This window comes from Gallinula chloropus (genome assembly GCF_964237585.1).
Source record: "Gallinula chloropus genome assembly, chromosome: Z".
Lineage (NCBI taxonomy): Eukaryota > Metazoa > Chordata > Aves > Gruiformes > Rallidae > Gallinula > Gallinula chloropus.
Window position 1 is genome coordinate 85,990,999 of NC_140089.1, and position 14,483 is coordinate 86,005,481.

General features: G+C 41.6%; 1 protein-coding gene across 1 annotated transcript in view; it reads right to left on the minus strand.

The window, feature by feature from the left end:
* EPG5 (ectopic P-granules 5 autophagy tethering factor) overlaps window positions 1-14,483 on the minus strand; it is a gene marked incomplete at its 3' end in the record, with an annotated part of 60,637 nt that overhangs the window by 11,954 nt on the left and 34,200 nt on the right. The window contains exons 23-36 of the mRNA XM_084278717.1: window positions 13,879-14,106; window positions 12,491-12,614; window positions 11,540-11,681; window positions 10,326-10,497; window positions 9,226-9,388; window positions 8,554-8,696; window positions 7,232-7,388; window positions 6,142-6,336; window positions 4,867-5,080; window positions 3,929-4,089; window positions 3,601-3,808; window positions 2,884-2,959; window positions 2,266-2,369; window positions 230-405 (exon numbers count right to left, since the gene is read on the minus strand). Coding sequence (XP_084134843.1) covers window positions 230-405; window positions 2,266-2,369; window positions 2,884-2,959; window positions 3,601-3,808; window positions 3,929-4,089; window positions 4,867-5,080; window positions 6,142-6,336; window positions 7,232-7,388; window positions 8,554-8,696; window positions 9,226-9,388; window positions 10,326-10,497; window positions 11,540-11,681; window positions 12,491-12,614; window positions 13,879-14,106 — 2,263 coding nt within the window. The remainder of the gene's footprint in view (window positions 1-229; window positions 406-2,265; window positions 2,370-2,883; window positions 2,960-3,600; window positions 3,809-3,928; window positions 4,090-4,866; window positions 5,081-6,141; window positions 6,337-7,231; window positions 7,389-8,553; window positions 8,697-9,225; window positions 9,389-10,325; window positions 10,498-11,539; window positions 11,682-12,490; window positions 12,615-13,878; window positions 14,107-14,483) is intronic.

Sequence of the window (14,483 nt, forward strand, 5' to 3'; positions counted from 1 at the left end):
TCTCTTAGCTGCCTGGTTGCAGCCATTTCCCTTCACTGTAAGAGGAACTGAGAAAATCTGAACCTGTTGTAACAACACTCCTCAACAAAACTCAGTCACAAGATGAGTAGCTGTGAATGCTACAGAGAAAACATTAAAAGCTTGCTTGCTAAAAGAGTGTCCAGCTCTACCATTATTTTCAGGGGCAACAGTGATTGTGAACTTAATTCAACAGATGCGGTGCACTCACTTTAAAGAACTCTTCCATGAGCATCTGATCTGGATGCATTTCCTTCCATGGAAGCCTCCTGAACTCCGTATGGAAAGAATAGAGAATAAACTCTGGCATTTTGGGGGCTGTGCAGCATTCACAGTAACACATTAGATGTAACCAGAGAGCCCCATGGTGGCTTGGCAACAGCTTATCTAGATTGAAAGAGAGCAGATGAATTAACAACAGAAAAAACGTCAGGGAAAGCTTGATTACAGAAGGAAGTCCAAGTTCAAAGATGAAAAATCCATGTATGTTGAGTTACATTAAAATATATTTATCAAGAAAAAGGCACATTAAACTCTTAGCTTTTTCTTTTCAAAATCAACAAGTGAGGAAGTTTATGATTTCATGCTTTCCTTGATCCCTTTCAACAGTTGCTAGACAGTAACCTGAAGTGATAAAATACTCCTTCCATGCAGAATTCTGCTGCCTCTAGGCTGGGCTGTTTTGTTGTCATTGTTTTTAAGAGAGATCTTACGTAGTCTGTATCTCTGTGATTCTATGGATGATTTTCTATGAACCATTCCATGAATGATTTTCAAATTTTATAAAACACACAATATGCTATTCTTAATCATCTTTTTACAAGATTAATCCATACCTAGTTCACTCCTAATGATTGTAAAGAAGTATTGTGAAATTTTTTTCCATTTCTAAGTCTAAATACACATTAGGCACAATAAGCAATGCTAAATAGGACCCCAAAATGAGCAGTCCTGAAGATTGAACTACCCGCCAGAGTGGCTGTTTAAATACCTGCATTGTCACTGTGACATGCTACTGCACATGTGCTATGGGACCAGCACAGGGAGCTGGAATTAAGTCATGTGTTTCACATGACAGCGTATTTTGTTCTGTCTTCTTTCACACTTACCTGGCACATATGCATTTACCCCTCATGTTATCTACCCTTGCCAAGGGTGGGGGGGGAAAAAATGGTGTCTGGACAGAATAAAGAAGTGATCCTGGTACCACTGCAGTGATCATCACTCAACGACCTGGATGAGGGAAGAGTGCATCATCAGCAAGTTTGCTGATGACACAAACCTGGGAGGACTGTGCTGCCATCAACTGAGGTCCAGACACGTTGGAGAGTTGGGCAGGGAGTTTAATGAGACTGAACAGGGGAGAGTGTAGGGACTTACAACTGGATAAGAACAACCCCAGGTACCAGTATAGATGGGGAGTGGGCTGCTGGAGAGCAGCGTAGGTGAGAGGGAGTAGCGAGTCCTGGGGGACAGCAGGATGACCATGAGCCAGCAATGCGCCCTCATGGCTAAGGCGGCCAACGGCATCCTGGGGTGTGTTAGAAGGGGGTGTTTAGTAGGTCAGGAGAGGTCCTTCTCCCCCTCCGCTGTGTCCTGGTGAGACCACACCTGAAATACTGTGTCCAGTTCTGGGTCCCTCAGCTCAAGAAGGACATGGAACATCTTGAAAGAGCCCAGCGCAGGGCAACCAAGATGAAGGGAGTGGAACACCTTCCTTATGAAGAGAGGCTGAGGGAGCTGGGCCTCTTTAGCCTGGAGAAGAGGAGACTGAGGGGTGACCTTAGTAATGTCTATAAATATGTAAAAGGTGAGAGTCAGGAGGATGGAACCAGGCTCTTGTCAGTGATGTCTAATGATAGGGCAAAGGGAAATGGGTTCAAGCTGGACAACACAAGGTTCCATGTGAATATAAGGAGGAACTTTTTCCCTGTGAGGATGATGGAGCACTGGGACAGATTGCCTGAAGATGCTGTGGAGTCTCCTTCTCTGGAGATATTCAAAACCCACCTGGACATATTCTTGTGTCACCTACTATAGGCGATCCTGCTCTGGTGAGGATGTTGGACTAGATGATCTTTCAAGTTTCAAGGTCCCTTCCAACCCCTAGCGTTCTGTGATCTTGGATAAAAGTTAATTACAAACAAAATCCTCTCATATCCCACATCTCAATCAAAAAAGAAGAAAAAATAAAAAGAGGTTTTTGGCCCAACAGTGCCACTATATTAAAACATGGATTTCACCCACCTTTAAATGTCTCATGCAAAAGCTTGATACAGTCAGTAAACAAACTGACTATGCTGGATGCTACAGGAGTGTCACTCTCTAACCATGGGTAGCTGGGCTGGCTGCTTAAAGGAAGAAGTGAAGCAACACAAAGTTTAGTGTTGAGTTACCAGACCATAAGCATTTCAATCATTTAAGTATTCTAAAACAGAGTAAGTCAATGTAGTAGATAGCATATAGTAAATAAGTCTAGTAGGTAGCAGCACTCCTAAACTAAAGGATCATCACTATTGTGGGAATTATAAAAGGAATTTAAAATTCAAATTTGGCTGTTTCCAGAATTAAGTGTGTCTTTTTTTCATCTTTCTTCTCATCTCTGCTTCCTGAACAGAGCTGGGTTATACTTCTTTTATCCAAAACAATAACTCAGCCCAAGCTTTGGAAAATTTGACTTGAAGTTACAAATTAGTTCCGTAATTGCTACGGATATGACACAAGTCACAGCTATTTAATGGCAGGGTGACCTTCCAACAGAGTCATAAATCAGAAAAAAAGTCAGGTAACAATGAAAACCATTCTTAACAGCATTAAAGTCCTTATTTAAGCGTAAAACATTTCACTTTGAAACACAATATATACCTTGCATCTTCCTTATCCAAGACCAGTATCCATGGTTTGAAGAGCCCAGCAATGACTGAATACAAGGACTGCAATGCTACAAGAAAATAAGATGTACAAGTTGCTTTCTGACCCCTCAAATTAACAACAGTGAACATACTACACTGAGAAGTTTGAATACAATGTCCCCTGCTTAGTCCAACATTTAAATAGTTCTTCCTGGTGAAAAATTTAGAATATAATACACTGATTAGTAACTCTGGTTAAAGATATGATTGTTTTAACAACATTTGTAATGTTTTGCATTGCTGAGATGATTTAAGTACTTTAGTACATCTGAGACTGGGGGGGTAATGACAATTCACACTTTAAACCTGCACACACTAAGAAAAAAAAAAAGAAGTGTTTTGGCAATATTGTCCAAATCAAAATCACAATGAAATTCAGTAGTCACTTGTTCCCAAACCTCTGCTCAGTGCAACACACCTGCATTTTTCTTCAAAGCAAGTACAGTACCTCCATGAAACAAAGCCAGCTCAGATAGAAACACGTTTCCTCTGACAAGCATAAAGCCCTAACTGGCCACGAAGGAACATCAACATTGCCAGTCTGTATTTTAATGTGCAAACACTGAACAATCAGAGTAAGATTTTACCGTGTATTTAAGTGGTCTTTAACAGAGGAACACAGAGAAACCGAGTCCCTGTTCATAAGCGATTTGCTTTTAAAATAGATTACCTGCTAGAATTCTGTTACTGCCAAGAGGATCTTGGCCTAAATTGGCAACTTCAGCATCAATAAGTCGTTTGGTAAGATACTCCATAAATTTTTCCACTTCAGCCACATAAGGACTCCACTTTGAGAACAGACCAAAAGTCCTGAAGTCCACCGAAGCCAGTCGGAGTTTGCAGAAAGATGTGGAAAGCCATTCTATCGTCTCCTTAACCTGTGGAAAAAAAAGCAGCTATTAATCAGCCACAGAAAGCCTGCACAAAAGCATTATTTATCACTGGTGGGCATCTGTTTCAGTTGAGAAACATAATAAATCAACTGAAGAGGCACCCACTTGTTCTGCAGAGAGGAGGACCTTTGCAGCATCCCGCAGTATGGGACTTTCAGTAGAATCACTTTTCTTGAAGCTTCCCTGTTCAGTCACTGGTGAACCACATCCCAGAGCTTTAAGTGATGCTGCCCAACAGTCAGGGCTCAAAAGCTGCTCTGATGAGCCTTAGGAGAAAGAGAGGGAATGCATTTGTGAGAATCATAAGGATATTAGTCCCCTTCCCAATAAGACTCAGAAAAGGTTGAAATTACAGCTCCCTACTACATAAAAAGGCATGAGTATGAAAGCCCCAAGTTTCAGGGTGAGAGATATCTCCAATTCCCATACACAAATAATTTTACATTATCTTTTTGTACCTACATGTTCTCTTAGAAAGCTTCTCAGGCACTTAGTATGTCCCTGGTTACAAACACATATTAAGAAACAGTTGCTGCCTCAGCACATACAGTTTGACAGAAAAGAAGTGTTTTCTGTCCTCATTTTAGAGGCACACTGTATTATAGGTAGCACTGAATGTCAATCAGGACATTTTCAGCAGATTTCAGTATCAGTCCCAGGTCTCCTTAATTCCAGTTCCCATTTTGACACCAAACTGTGTTCAGAAACAAGGATGCTCCATTACAGACTGTGATGTAGTTATTATTAACAAGTGTTTCCATTACTAGTAACCTCTCCTCTTGCCTTCCCCTGTAACATGGGATGAGCATCAGTGGCAATGGATTTATCTACTTTGATCTGCAGAAGAGTGTTTCTTGTAGAGCTAAAATACATTTGGTAAGACTATGCCACATCCCATGCACATAAGAGTGCACACAGAAACTTAAGGAAGTTTAAATCATTACATACTTGTTGCTATTTACACTAAATTAACTGCATACAGGAGAGTTAAGCCACACAAATTCTGTATGAAAGGCTTAATACACATGGATTTAGATACTCACTTTGCACAAACAACCTTAGGAAATCACCATAGTGATCAGGGAACTGATACTGGAGCAGGACAGTCCAATGCTTGCAGAGGATATTAAATGGCATCAAAATATCTTCTTCAGGTTCAAGGCCACATGCATTGAGAGCCAAGTGAATAGACTCCAGGAGCTTGGTACGTTCAGACAGAGATGGCTTAGCAACGCTTAACCACTGCGTAAGGTCAAACTAGAACAGAGGACAGGAAGCATTTGTAAGTGGAGACTTTAAAAGCTGCAACACCTCTAGAAGGGAGAAACTGCCAGGGGCAGGGGGCACATGACAATAGGGAGACACACATGACAGGGACACCTGGCCTTTTTAAATATTTAGGAAAAGCCTTATGAATTTGCACCTCGTTAGCCCTAGCTTAAAACGAAGGCATTGCTCTCCAAAGGTTATGATTTAACATAGTGCAGAAGTCCCTCAATTTGTTCATTAACTCTTGGCAGGGTCCTCAGATTCATAAAGATGTGCAGCAATTTCCATACTTCAGTACCACTGCCAAACACATAGAAGCATAGGATTGGGCTAATCTCCACAGACCACACTTTCTCAGGTGGAGGTGCAATGCTTTTGTAGCCTCTAGGCCATCTGTTCTGACCTAGATCAGCAGGAGCCATGCTGATCTCTGCTGCTGAGGGCAGCTCAGTCACACCCAAACCAGACTGCCTGTTATTCACAGCTGTCAAACCCTGTCTCTGCACAACGAAGAAAATCAGAGTGATGCCACAGCTTAAGTGTAACAGTGATTTGTCTGGTGACACCACACACAGACAGTATAATGCAGTTCTGAAACAAGAGGTGTAGAAGTCACTTGCTCTTATTTAACCCTGTAATATGGCAGGAAAGGCATGGGTGCTAAACAGAGATAGAAGACTCAGACATCGTCCAATTTGGTTTCGTTGGTTTTATTTTTAAGATACTTGGGATTCACTGGCTATTTTTATGACTGTCTCTGCACAGAAATCAGGAAGAAGCAGTCAAGAGCCTGCTTTAATTTGAAGAGCAAGTCCTAGGAAGCACATACTGATACCATTTGGGCAGGAAATGACAGTTAAAGCTTCTATTTGCTTTTGCCTCTAGCTCTTCTTAAGCCTGAACACATACCATTCAGGATAAGCAACTCAGATGTATAGAGCTTCTCAGTGTTGAGGTACCAAATCTGCACCTCCTCCTTCCTTAAGCTAAAATCAGACTTTAGGGAAAGAACTCCCACCAAGCAGACGCAGTATTCACACATGCTTTACCTTTGTTAGCAGCATGAAGACAACGTCACTGTTATCCTCACTCAGGAAGGTCACGACTTTTTCATATAAAGTCACAAATTCAGTGGGAGAGGCCACAGGAGTGAAGTGAGGAGAAAGGAGACTACAGAGCCTTCTATTCTGCAGGATTGTCTGGAGGAGACGTCTGCACTCTGACTTGGTCCCACTGATGAACACCTGAGGAAATTCAGGGTGATGAGAAAAAAAGGTCCAGCACAAATATACTGAAAAACACACTGTCTGTCAAGAGAAGCAAAGGTTTGGCCCTATTTTTAAAAAAACGGTTCTCAAAAGTGACAGACTATGACATCAATCGAATACTATTCCATAAGATAAAATGTAAAATAAAGATGTTTCCCTAGCACACTTAACAACATGTTTGACCACAGAAGTTGCTTAAAATTACTTAGAAATACAGTTTTTCTGATGTGCAGTAATATATTCCCCACAGTAAATACTAATAGCACCACGAAGCACTCATGGTGTCTACCAGCAAACTTCTGGCTAACTGTCTACATAAAGAACACTGCAAAACTGCAGAAGGGTGTCTCAATACAGCAGTTGATAAGATACACATCAGCTAGAATGTCATCAGTAGTAGCAAAATAGCAGAGCCCTAGGATGATTTGGGTTGGAAGGGGCCTCAAAGCCCATTTAGTTCCACATCCTGCCATGGGCAGGGACACCAGGGTGCCTAAAGCCCCATCCAACCTGGCTTTGAACCCTGCCAGGGATCCAGGGGCAACCACAGCTTTTGTAGGCACCTATGGCAGTACTCGTTTCATGTATAGCTAAAATATATGCCAAAACATCCTTTTTTGTGCTGTAAGTACCTAAACTTTCTTTACCTGCCCAAAAATCCAGCCCTCCTTAGTATTTAACACAGACAGCATTTATCAGCACTAAGTCAATATAGTAATTTCAGAGCAACAGGTTTTGTTTTGCTCATATGTAAGCTTGAAGTCTCCTAAAGACTACAGAGTCTTACAAAAAAGTACGTAAGAGACCCATAAAAACAGGGTATCAGCAGGCAATTGGAATAAGTATCTTAAAAATCAGATATTTAACTCACTTGGCCTAGAACTTCTATGCAGGATGTGAAGAACTGCCTTGTGGGAGGACTGCGCTGAGTTTCATCACACACGTATTCCACTAATGTGAAAAACAAGCTAATTCCAACCTTCTTAATTGCTGGCATAGGCTGCACCTTGTAGATATTTATTAAGGCCCTGCAGAAAGAGAAATAAGTTCACATACAGAAAATAATCTCTGACAGTAAAAGAAAGGTTTCTTGCCAATACACAGGTCCCAGATGGGTATTCCCAGCTTACAAGACAAACAAGCATGTTTTCAGTGTCACAGAATAGTGGACGTTGGGAGGAACCTCTGGACCTACTGCCAGTTGCCCAGGGCTATGTCCAGATGGCTTCTGAGTATCTCCAAGTGATGGAGATTCCCCACAATCTCTCTGGGCAGCCTGTGCCACCCCTCACAGTAAGAGTGTTTCCTGATGTTTGAGGGAATCTCCTGCCATCTCAGTTTGTGCCTACTGCCTTGGTCTTGTCACTGGGTACCGTCGAAAAGAGCCTGACTCCACCTTTCCACCCTCCCGTCAGGTATTTCTAGACATTGGTGAGAACCCTCTGAGCCTTCTCATATCCAAGCAGAACAGTCCCAGGTTTAGGTCCAGAATTCATCAGATTAATGATCAAGAAAGAACATACAGAAACAGTAACAAAATATTTTGTACTTGCACAGTGAGTACACACTGTAGGAAACCAACTACCCCAGAAGCATCCCAGGAGAAATCTAGAAGATTGACAAGAATGGTGTTGCAAAACTGGACCTCTGGGATGAACTCTAAAAGGTCTTCAAGAGGAAGAGGGCTTTGGACTAATCCATTTATTCACACTGACCCTCCCACCCCAAAAGAGTGATATTATATAGTCCTCTTCCACTGCACAATTTTGTATCACATATTGAATAGCTGATTAAAATCCTAACTGTGTTCTGCACTGGAACAAGAAAAAAAAACAGAGAAAAAGACATAGTTAAGCCTAAGGCTGACACCCCCACAGTACAGGTTTGCCACTTCCTAAAGCTTACCACAGCATCCCTGTTATCACCCAGTGTGCTTTGGCACGGAGAGAAGGGCTATTCTAATAGAGAGAACAATAACTTGAAGTAGAAAACAATACTGTGTACCCTGCTGAGGCTGAATGACCTTCTGATAACAGTTATTCCTTTATGCACTACGACCTGTGTCAGACAGGTCTCAGGGTTCCAGCTCTGATGTTGACCCAAGCTGACAGAACAGGTTCCACATTTTAACTCCACTGTACAGGAACAGAAATGCAGAACATCACTGCCTAAAACAGCGCCTGCACCACCTACGTTATGAAGTTTTCCACATGCACTGCTGCTTCCACAACATCCAGAGAAGGTGGCTTCATAGCTTCTGCCTGCAGTTGCCTCACTTCTTTACGCAAGGCGTGAAGCTGCTGGCTCACTGCTTCGTTTCTGTGCTTCCCTTCAAACTAAATGACAAAAAAGACACATATACATTTCAGAATAGGGTTTTTTTTTTGGCAAGAAGTTGCACCTATTTGTCAAAATGAAGTAGGGCCCTACAAGGGAACTCTGAATATAGATGGTTTTCCCCTGAGAGCTTTGATCACACTTAGTGCCTCATGCCCAAGTACACATCTTTGGTCATGTTACTATTTAATTAACACATATTAATATAATTCATGTCTTTTATATAAACGATTAATCCACAGAGCCTGAAACTTAAAGGGGATCAAGAAAGGGGCTATTTCTATAACATTTTGGGGGAAGCAGTTCAGAATGGATGCTATGCACAAGACAAACTTTATGCAACAACTTATTCTTCAGCTGTTGATCTGCATCTCCTTTTGAGCACTGCATATTAGCAATTTCAGGTAACTATTCTATCTGAATGGATTTATATGGTCAACTGCTAGCACTCCTGTAACTATGCAGTCATTTCTCTTCCATTATCTATGTCCAACAGCCCCGAACCAGAAGTGATGCCATGTCTCTAACCTGGATGGTTAGATGAGCTGCTCCCTGGCAGCCTTTATTTGAAGTTCCCCTGCACTCCAAGTGGAGGGTGATCTGCTCTTCCCGATTGACATACAGCTTAGGGACTGTGTCCAATATTTCACTATTAAGAGCAACATGGTGAGATTCCCAGAGAGCTGCAGTTCTGAAAAACATTTATTAAAATTACTGTTTTCTAAAGATTCTGGAAATACTAAACATTCATAGGCAAGGTTTCAATTTAATGTGTCATACAAAGACTCATGACGCTTTCCTAAAACCCATAAAAAGGTTAAATGAAATGGAGTTAGAATTCTGAAGTAACAGCACTTCAGAGTACTAAATAAATAGGTTCATAAGGACAAAACTACTCAAGTCTGCACAAGTTCTTTTTAATTATTCCACATGACAACCTGGAAGGAAATTAGATAGATTACACTCTGCAGGAAATAAGATTTTCCACCAGACAAAAAAAGCCAGACTCAGTCAACAAAAAAAGCTCAATTTGCTCCCAAAATTGTTCAGACACATCTTCTCTTGGGATAAAGAGTTCTGTTTCAGTCTATAGTATTGTTATTTAATGTCTACATTGGGCAAAACCAACTATGGATTCATCAGCTGAGTTGAATTCAACTGAATTCCCTTAGAATATTAGAAACAGAAAGTCTCTTTCACTCAAAGCAAGTAGCCCCAGAAGTCTGACTTCTCTCTCATGGGCTTCAGTGCTTCACACTGCAGCTACTACATTAGCACAAAAGGGTTAATTAACTTATTTTCAACAAGTCTAAGCTAAAGGGAAGCTTTATTTTTAAGAAGTATACCAAATAAGAACAGAAACTGTACAGGTTGAGCAGCAGCTGATGCAATCTCATGCACTAGATAAGACTACACAAGTCCTATCTGAAAGGGGTGTAACAGTAATGTAATAGCCAAGGGGGAAGGGGAAAAATAAAGGACACAAAACCCACAAAACCTGAGATAAGGGGCAGAAGTGAAGTACTGACAGTCTTGTGCCAACACCACAAAGTGAAGTTGCTGTAAAGGGCACCTGAAGACACTGTCAGACACAGGAGTGAGGCAGAATGAACAGGGTTATGTCTTACTTGGCATGTCGCTGCAAGACGTTCAGGTCCATGCGCATCAGCTGAATTGCTTCCTTCTGACTGACAAGACTGGCAGAGGAGATAACTGGCACAGGGGCTTTCATTGTCTTGAGTGGAAGAAGGGGCTTGGGAGTATCAATCTTCTTCAAGTTATTCATTATCCTCTCTTTGGCTAGAAAAGAAAGCAGAAGCAAGCTTTGTTAATAAGGAAAGTTTAGGAGAAACTAAAACAGACAGTATTTTTTGCACAAAACATTTTTAGCAGTAGACATTTGTCTGGATTCCTCTATTTTTGAAGAAGTTATTTAACTAAACTTTTGTTGACAAATTAAATTTCACAGAGCTGATTTTCATGACCAGCTCCATCTCACAAGCATCAGGATACAAGGCCCCATTGTTTTACTTGTTTTCCCCACCCACTCCTACCTTCTACCCTTCCAATTTTCCTCTAGTCATCCCTTACTCCCCTCAATGGACAGAGGCTTTCAGAACCAGTCTAAGATGAATTCATCTTCCTTTACCTGTAACTCATCCTTGCCTCTAGTCTCATAGTCCCAATTCCTCCCCAAAGCACACTCTCTCTCCAGGTCAGCTCTGTCCTCCTGCTGATTCCCATTCATCTCATTTGCTCAAACTGTGCCAATTCACCTATGAAACTATAGGTTTCAGAATTTCATCATATTCCCTGCCTCCCTTTTTCAACTGCCCCCAAAAAAGAATCCAGTCTTTAATATGTCCACCACAACCATTTATGCCAGAACAACTCTTTCACTGTGCCAATGGAAAGGCTTTAGGAACAGCAGTAAAAAAAAAACCCCAAAACACAACAAGTAGAGACAATCTTTCTGCTTTCAGTTACAGAGCTTTTTGCCTTTGCTTGCAGCTACTTAAGCTTCATGAAAAGTCAGCCTGACTGGAGAGTGGTCTGTGTAGAAGAAACTTTGTGGAGCTCACCCAGGAAGCTCTAAGGCACAACATGACCTACTGTTCTGTGATGTGCCAAAATCTAAGCCCAAAACATCAGTGTTAGCCTCTCACATGAACATCTTGATGAGAACACCCTGAAAACTCCATGCAAAAGTATCATACCTACAGAAACCAAACTCTATTACCATCTTGATTTACAGGCATCATCATGTTCCTAGAGAAACCAGGGTTTCAACATATGAATAATTTTTTCAGGCCAAATTTCATTAAGAATTTTCTCCTCTCACCTGCCAAAGGGTTGGTGAAATCTGTTTGCCCTTGAGAAACACAGGTTGTGTATGATTCAAGATTAGCCTGCAGCCAAAGTTTTAGAGCTTCCTGAAACTCATGGTGTATGAGTTCAACGTTGACATACTCCATCCACAAAGCCTAAAGTACAAAAGAATTACATTATTGTTCCTATTTTGCTCTACCCCAGTAGCTGGGGAACTAAAATATTTAAGTACATAAGACTAGACAGTGCAGTTTTAAGTCACAGGCAAGTTATTACTAGGGAAAAAAGAATGTATAATGAAGAAAACACCTGCTGAATCTCCCTTGCTTATACAGAGAAGCATATGTGACATTTAGAGGAGATATCTGACATGCACGTGGTATAATTTCTATCAAGTAAAGAGAGAAAGGGCACAAATTATTAAATCTGACTCCCTACAAAAGGAACACGGAAGAAACCAAGCCAGTCTAAAACATAATGCCATGATTAACTGATCACACTCATGCAAGCTGCATTGCCTGTAATCACATCTGCTAGAGGGATAAAACCAAAGTGGGTTTTATTCCAAAAATTGCCCCTCCCACAACACTTCAATTGTGCTAAGTCCTACTGGACAGAACAATAGATTTCAGCTTCCAATCTTCTGTCATTTAAAGTTCCCACTTCACTAATTTATAGGTTCCTTAGAACACAGACACCAATTACAGAACAGTACAGAATAAGGACTGTTACTCCTTTCAATAAGATACACATTAAACCTACTCATGAGTCCTTGGTCAAACAAAGGAAGAACAGTTTGGAATAGCACAGGATTTTTAAGGAGAAACCAGAACTGTAAAGCTACCACACATTCTATAAGTGTATTAAAGTGACCAGTGAGACCAGTGAGTCTCTCACTACTTCAGAGAATCTATTTTAACAAGTGAATTGAGTTTTGGCTCCCAGATTGTGACTGGGACTTCACCTGTTGATTCTGCATGACTTTAGCAAGTCTGTATGTGTCGTATTGCTTTGGTAAAGAAGGAATGTATGTGTCTCCTTTCTGGAAACTCTCTTCTTCCAACCACAGAACAAAAACATTACAAAGCCTGAGAAGAAAAACAAAACAAAAAGCAAAGATAAATCCACAGGAACTTCAATCATATGCAGAGCATGTGTTACACTGCAGCCTGGTCCTGAGGCTTAGAGTTAAGGCAACAAATCATGCTACAACATGACAGGGCTCAAAACATCAATGTTTCAGATCCTTTGTGACTAGGCTACTAGGTGTCAGTTCAGAGACCAGCAGTAAAAAGCAGCTGTTTAGAAAAATACAGAGGGCAGCAACTAACTGGACAAATTTTGAAAGGGAAAGTGTTTATGTAAATGACAAAACATGACCCAGGACTGGAAGCATCTCATGTCAGGGAATCATACTGACAGCCTCATTCAGACAACCAATGAAGAAACAAGGAGCACATGTGAGCAAATTCAGCTTCTCACCACACAGGTTCTCTAGAGTGCCTGCTCTAAAAGCTCACCCCTGAGTTAGACTAACTTCTTGTCACTCAGACTCATGGCTGGTTTATGCCATTTCCTTCTCTGCTAACACTGTACTTTAACAATGAGCAAACCTACTGCTTGAACTGGCACCACACTGAGTGGTACACTTTTCATCATCACACCATCCCAGCTTTCCTGATTAAAAATACAAAGAAAAACTACAATACAATTCAACCTTTGTACTGTGGTATTAAATATCACTACCCAACCCCTGTTTTCTGTATCAGGATCATTGGTGGGGAAAAAAAAAAAAGGAAGTAGTCTAGTTCCAAGAGTCAGCTCTGATGAACCCTGCTAATGTTTTCCCTCCAGTCTGGAATCTCCCAAGCACAAGATTTATTCAGCTGTAGAGCAGTCTGGTTTTATGTTGGAGTGGGGAACTCCTCCAAAATGAAAGACTGAAAATATTAACGAAGTTACAGCCAGTGAGCATCTCTGGATTATTTTTCACAAGTGACCCAGGAGGATATTTGATATCCCTTATCTGCTTGTACTGTATACACACGAAGCAGCGCTTTACTTTTATAGCTAGTGATGTACATACTAATAGCAGGTTATGTCTAAACAACAAATATTTTACCAGCATGGGGACAGCATTAAATAAAACACAGAGCCATCCCCTAAGCTACACCTTTTATTTTCAGTAATAAAATCAACTCCCCCTGTTGTATAAGCAGAGGAAGAGATGTAAACAACACCTAGATGAGCCAAAGGTCATGTCCCTTCATTCCTCCCACAGCTAACACTGTGCTCTAGCAGTTGTTCAGGTAGTTTCACTGAACTAGTCTGAGCTGGGCAGGCTGTACTTACCTGACCAGCTCCCTGTGCAGTTCTGGTGACGTCAGGTAATCAGTAGAACAGCTCGCCTTCTCCGGCGATCCATCTCTGCCCTCTTCAGGACTATCCACTCTCAGGGCCTTACTGGCAGCATGGTGGAAGTCTGCTACCTCTATCAAACGCTTCTTCATGTCGTTTAGTAAGGTAACATGAGCTGCACTCTGGAAAAAGCGTCTCCCAATACAGCCATCAACAGGCAATCTAAAAGTGAACGAAAAAAGCACAGCAAAGCCTTGTTGCCAGCATCAAATCAGCCTCTTAAATATCTTAAGCATGGGATGCAGGGGGAAATGGCCAGCCCCTTTTCAGTGTCTGTGGGGACAGGACAAGGGGCAATGGCTGCAAGTTGGAGCACAGAAAGTTCCGCACCAACATGTGGAAGAACTTTTCCCCAGTGAGGGTGAGGGAGCCCTGGGACAGGCTGCCCAGGGGGTGTGGAGTCTCCTTCTCTGGAGATACGTAAGACTCATCTGGATGCCAACCTGTGCAATATGAGCTGGGGAGCTGCTTTGGCAGGGGGGTTGGACCCGATGATCCCTCGAGGTCCCTTCCAACCCCTATGATTCTATGATCTCTAC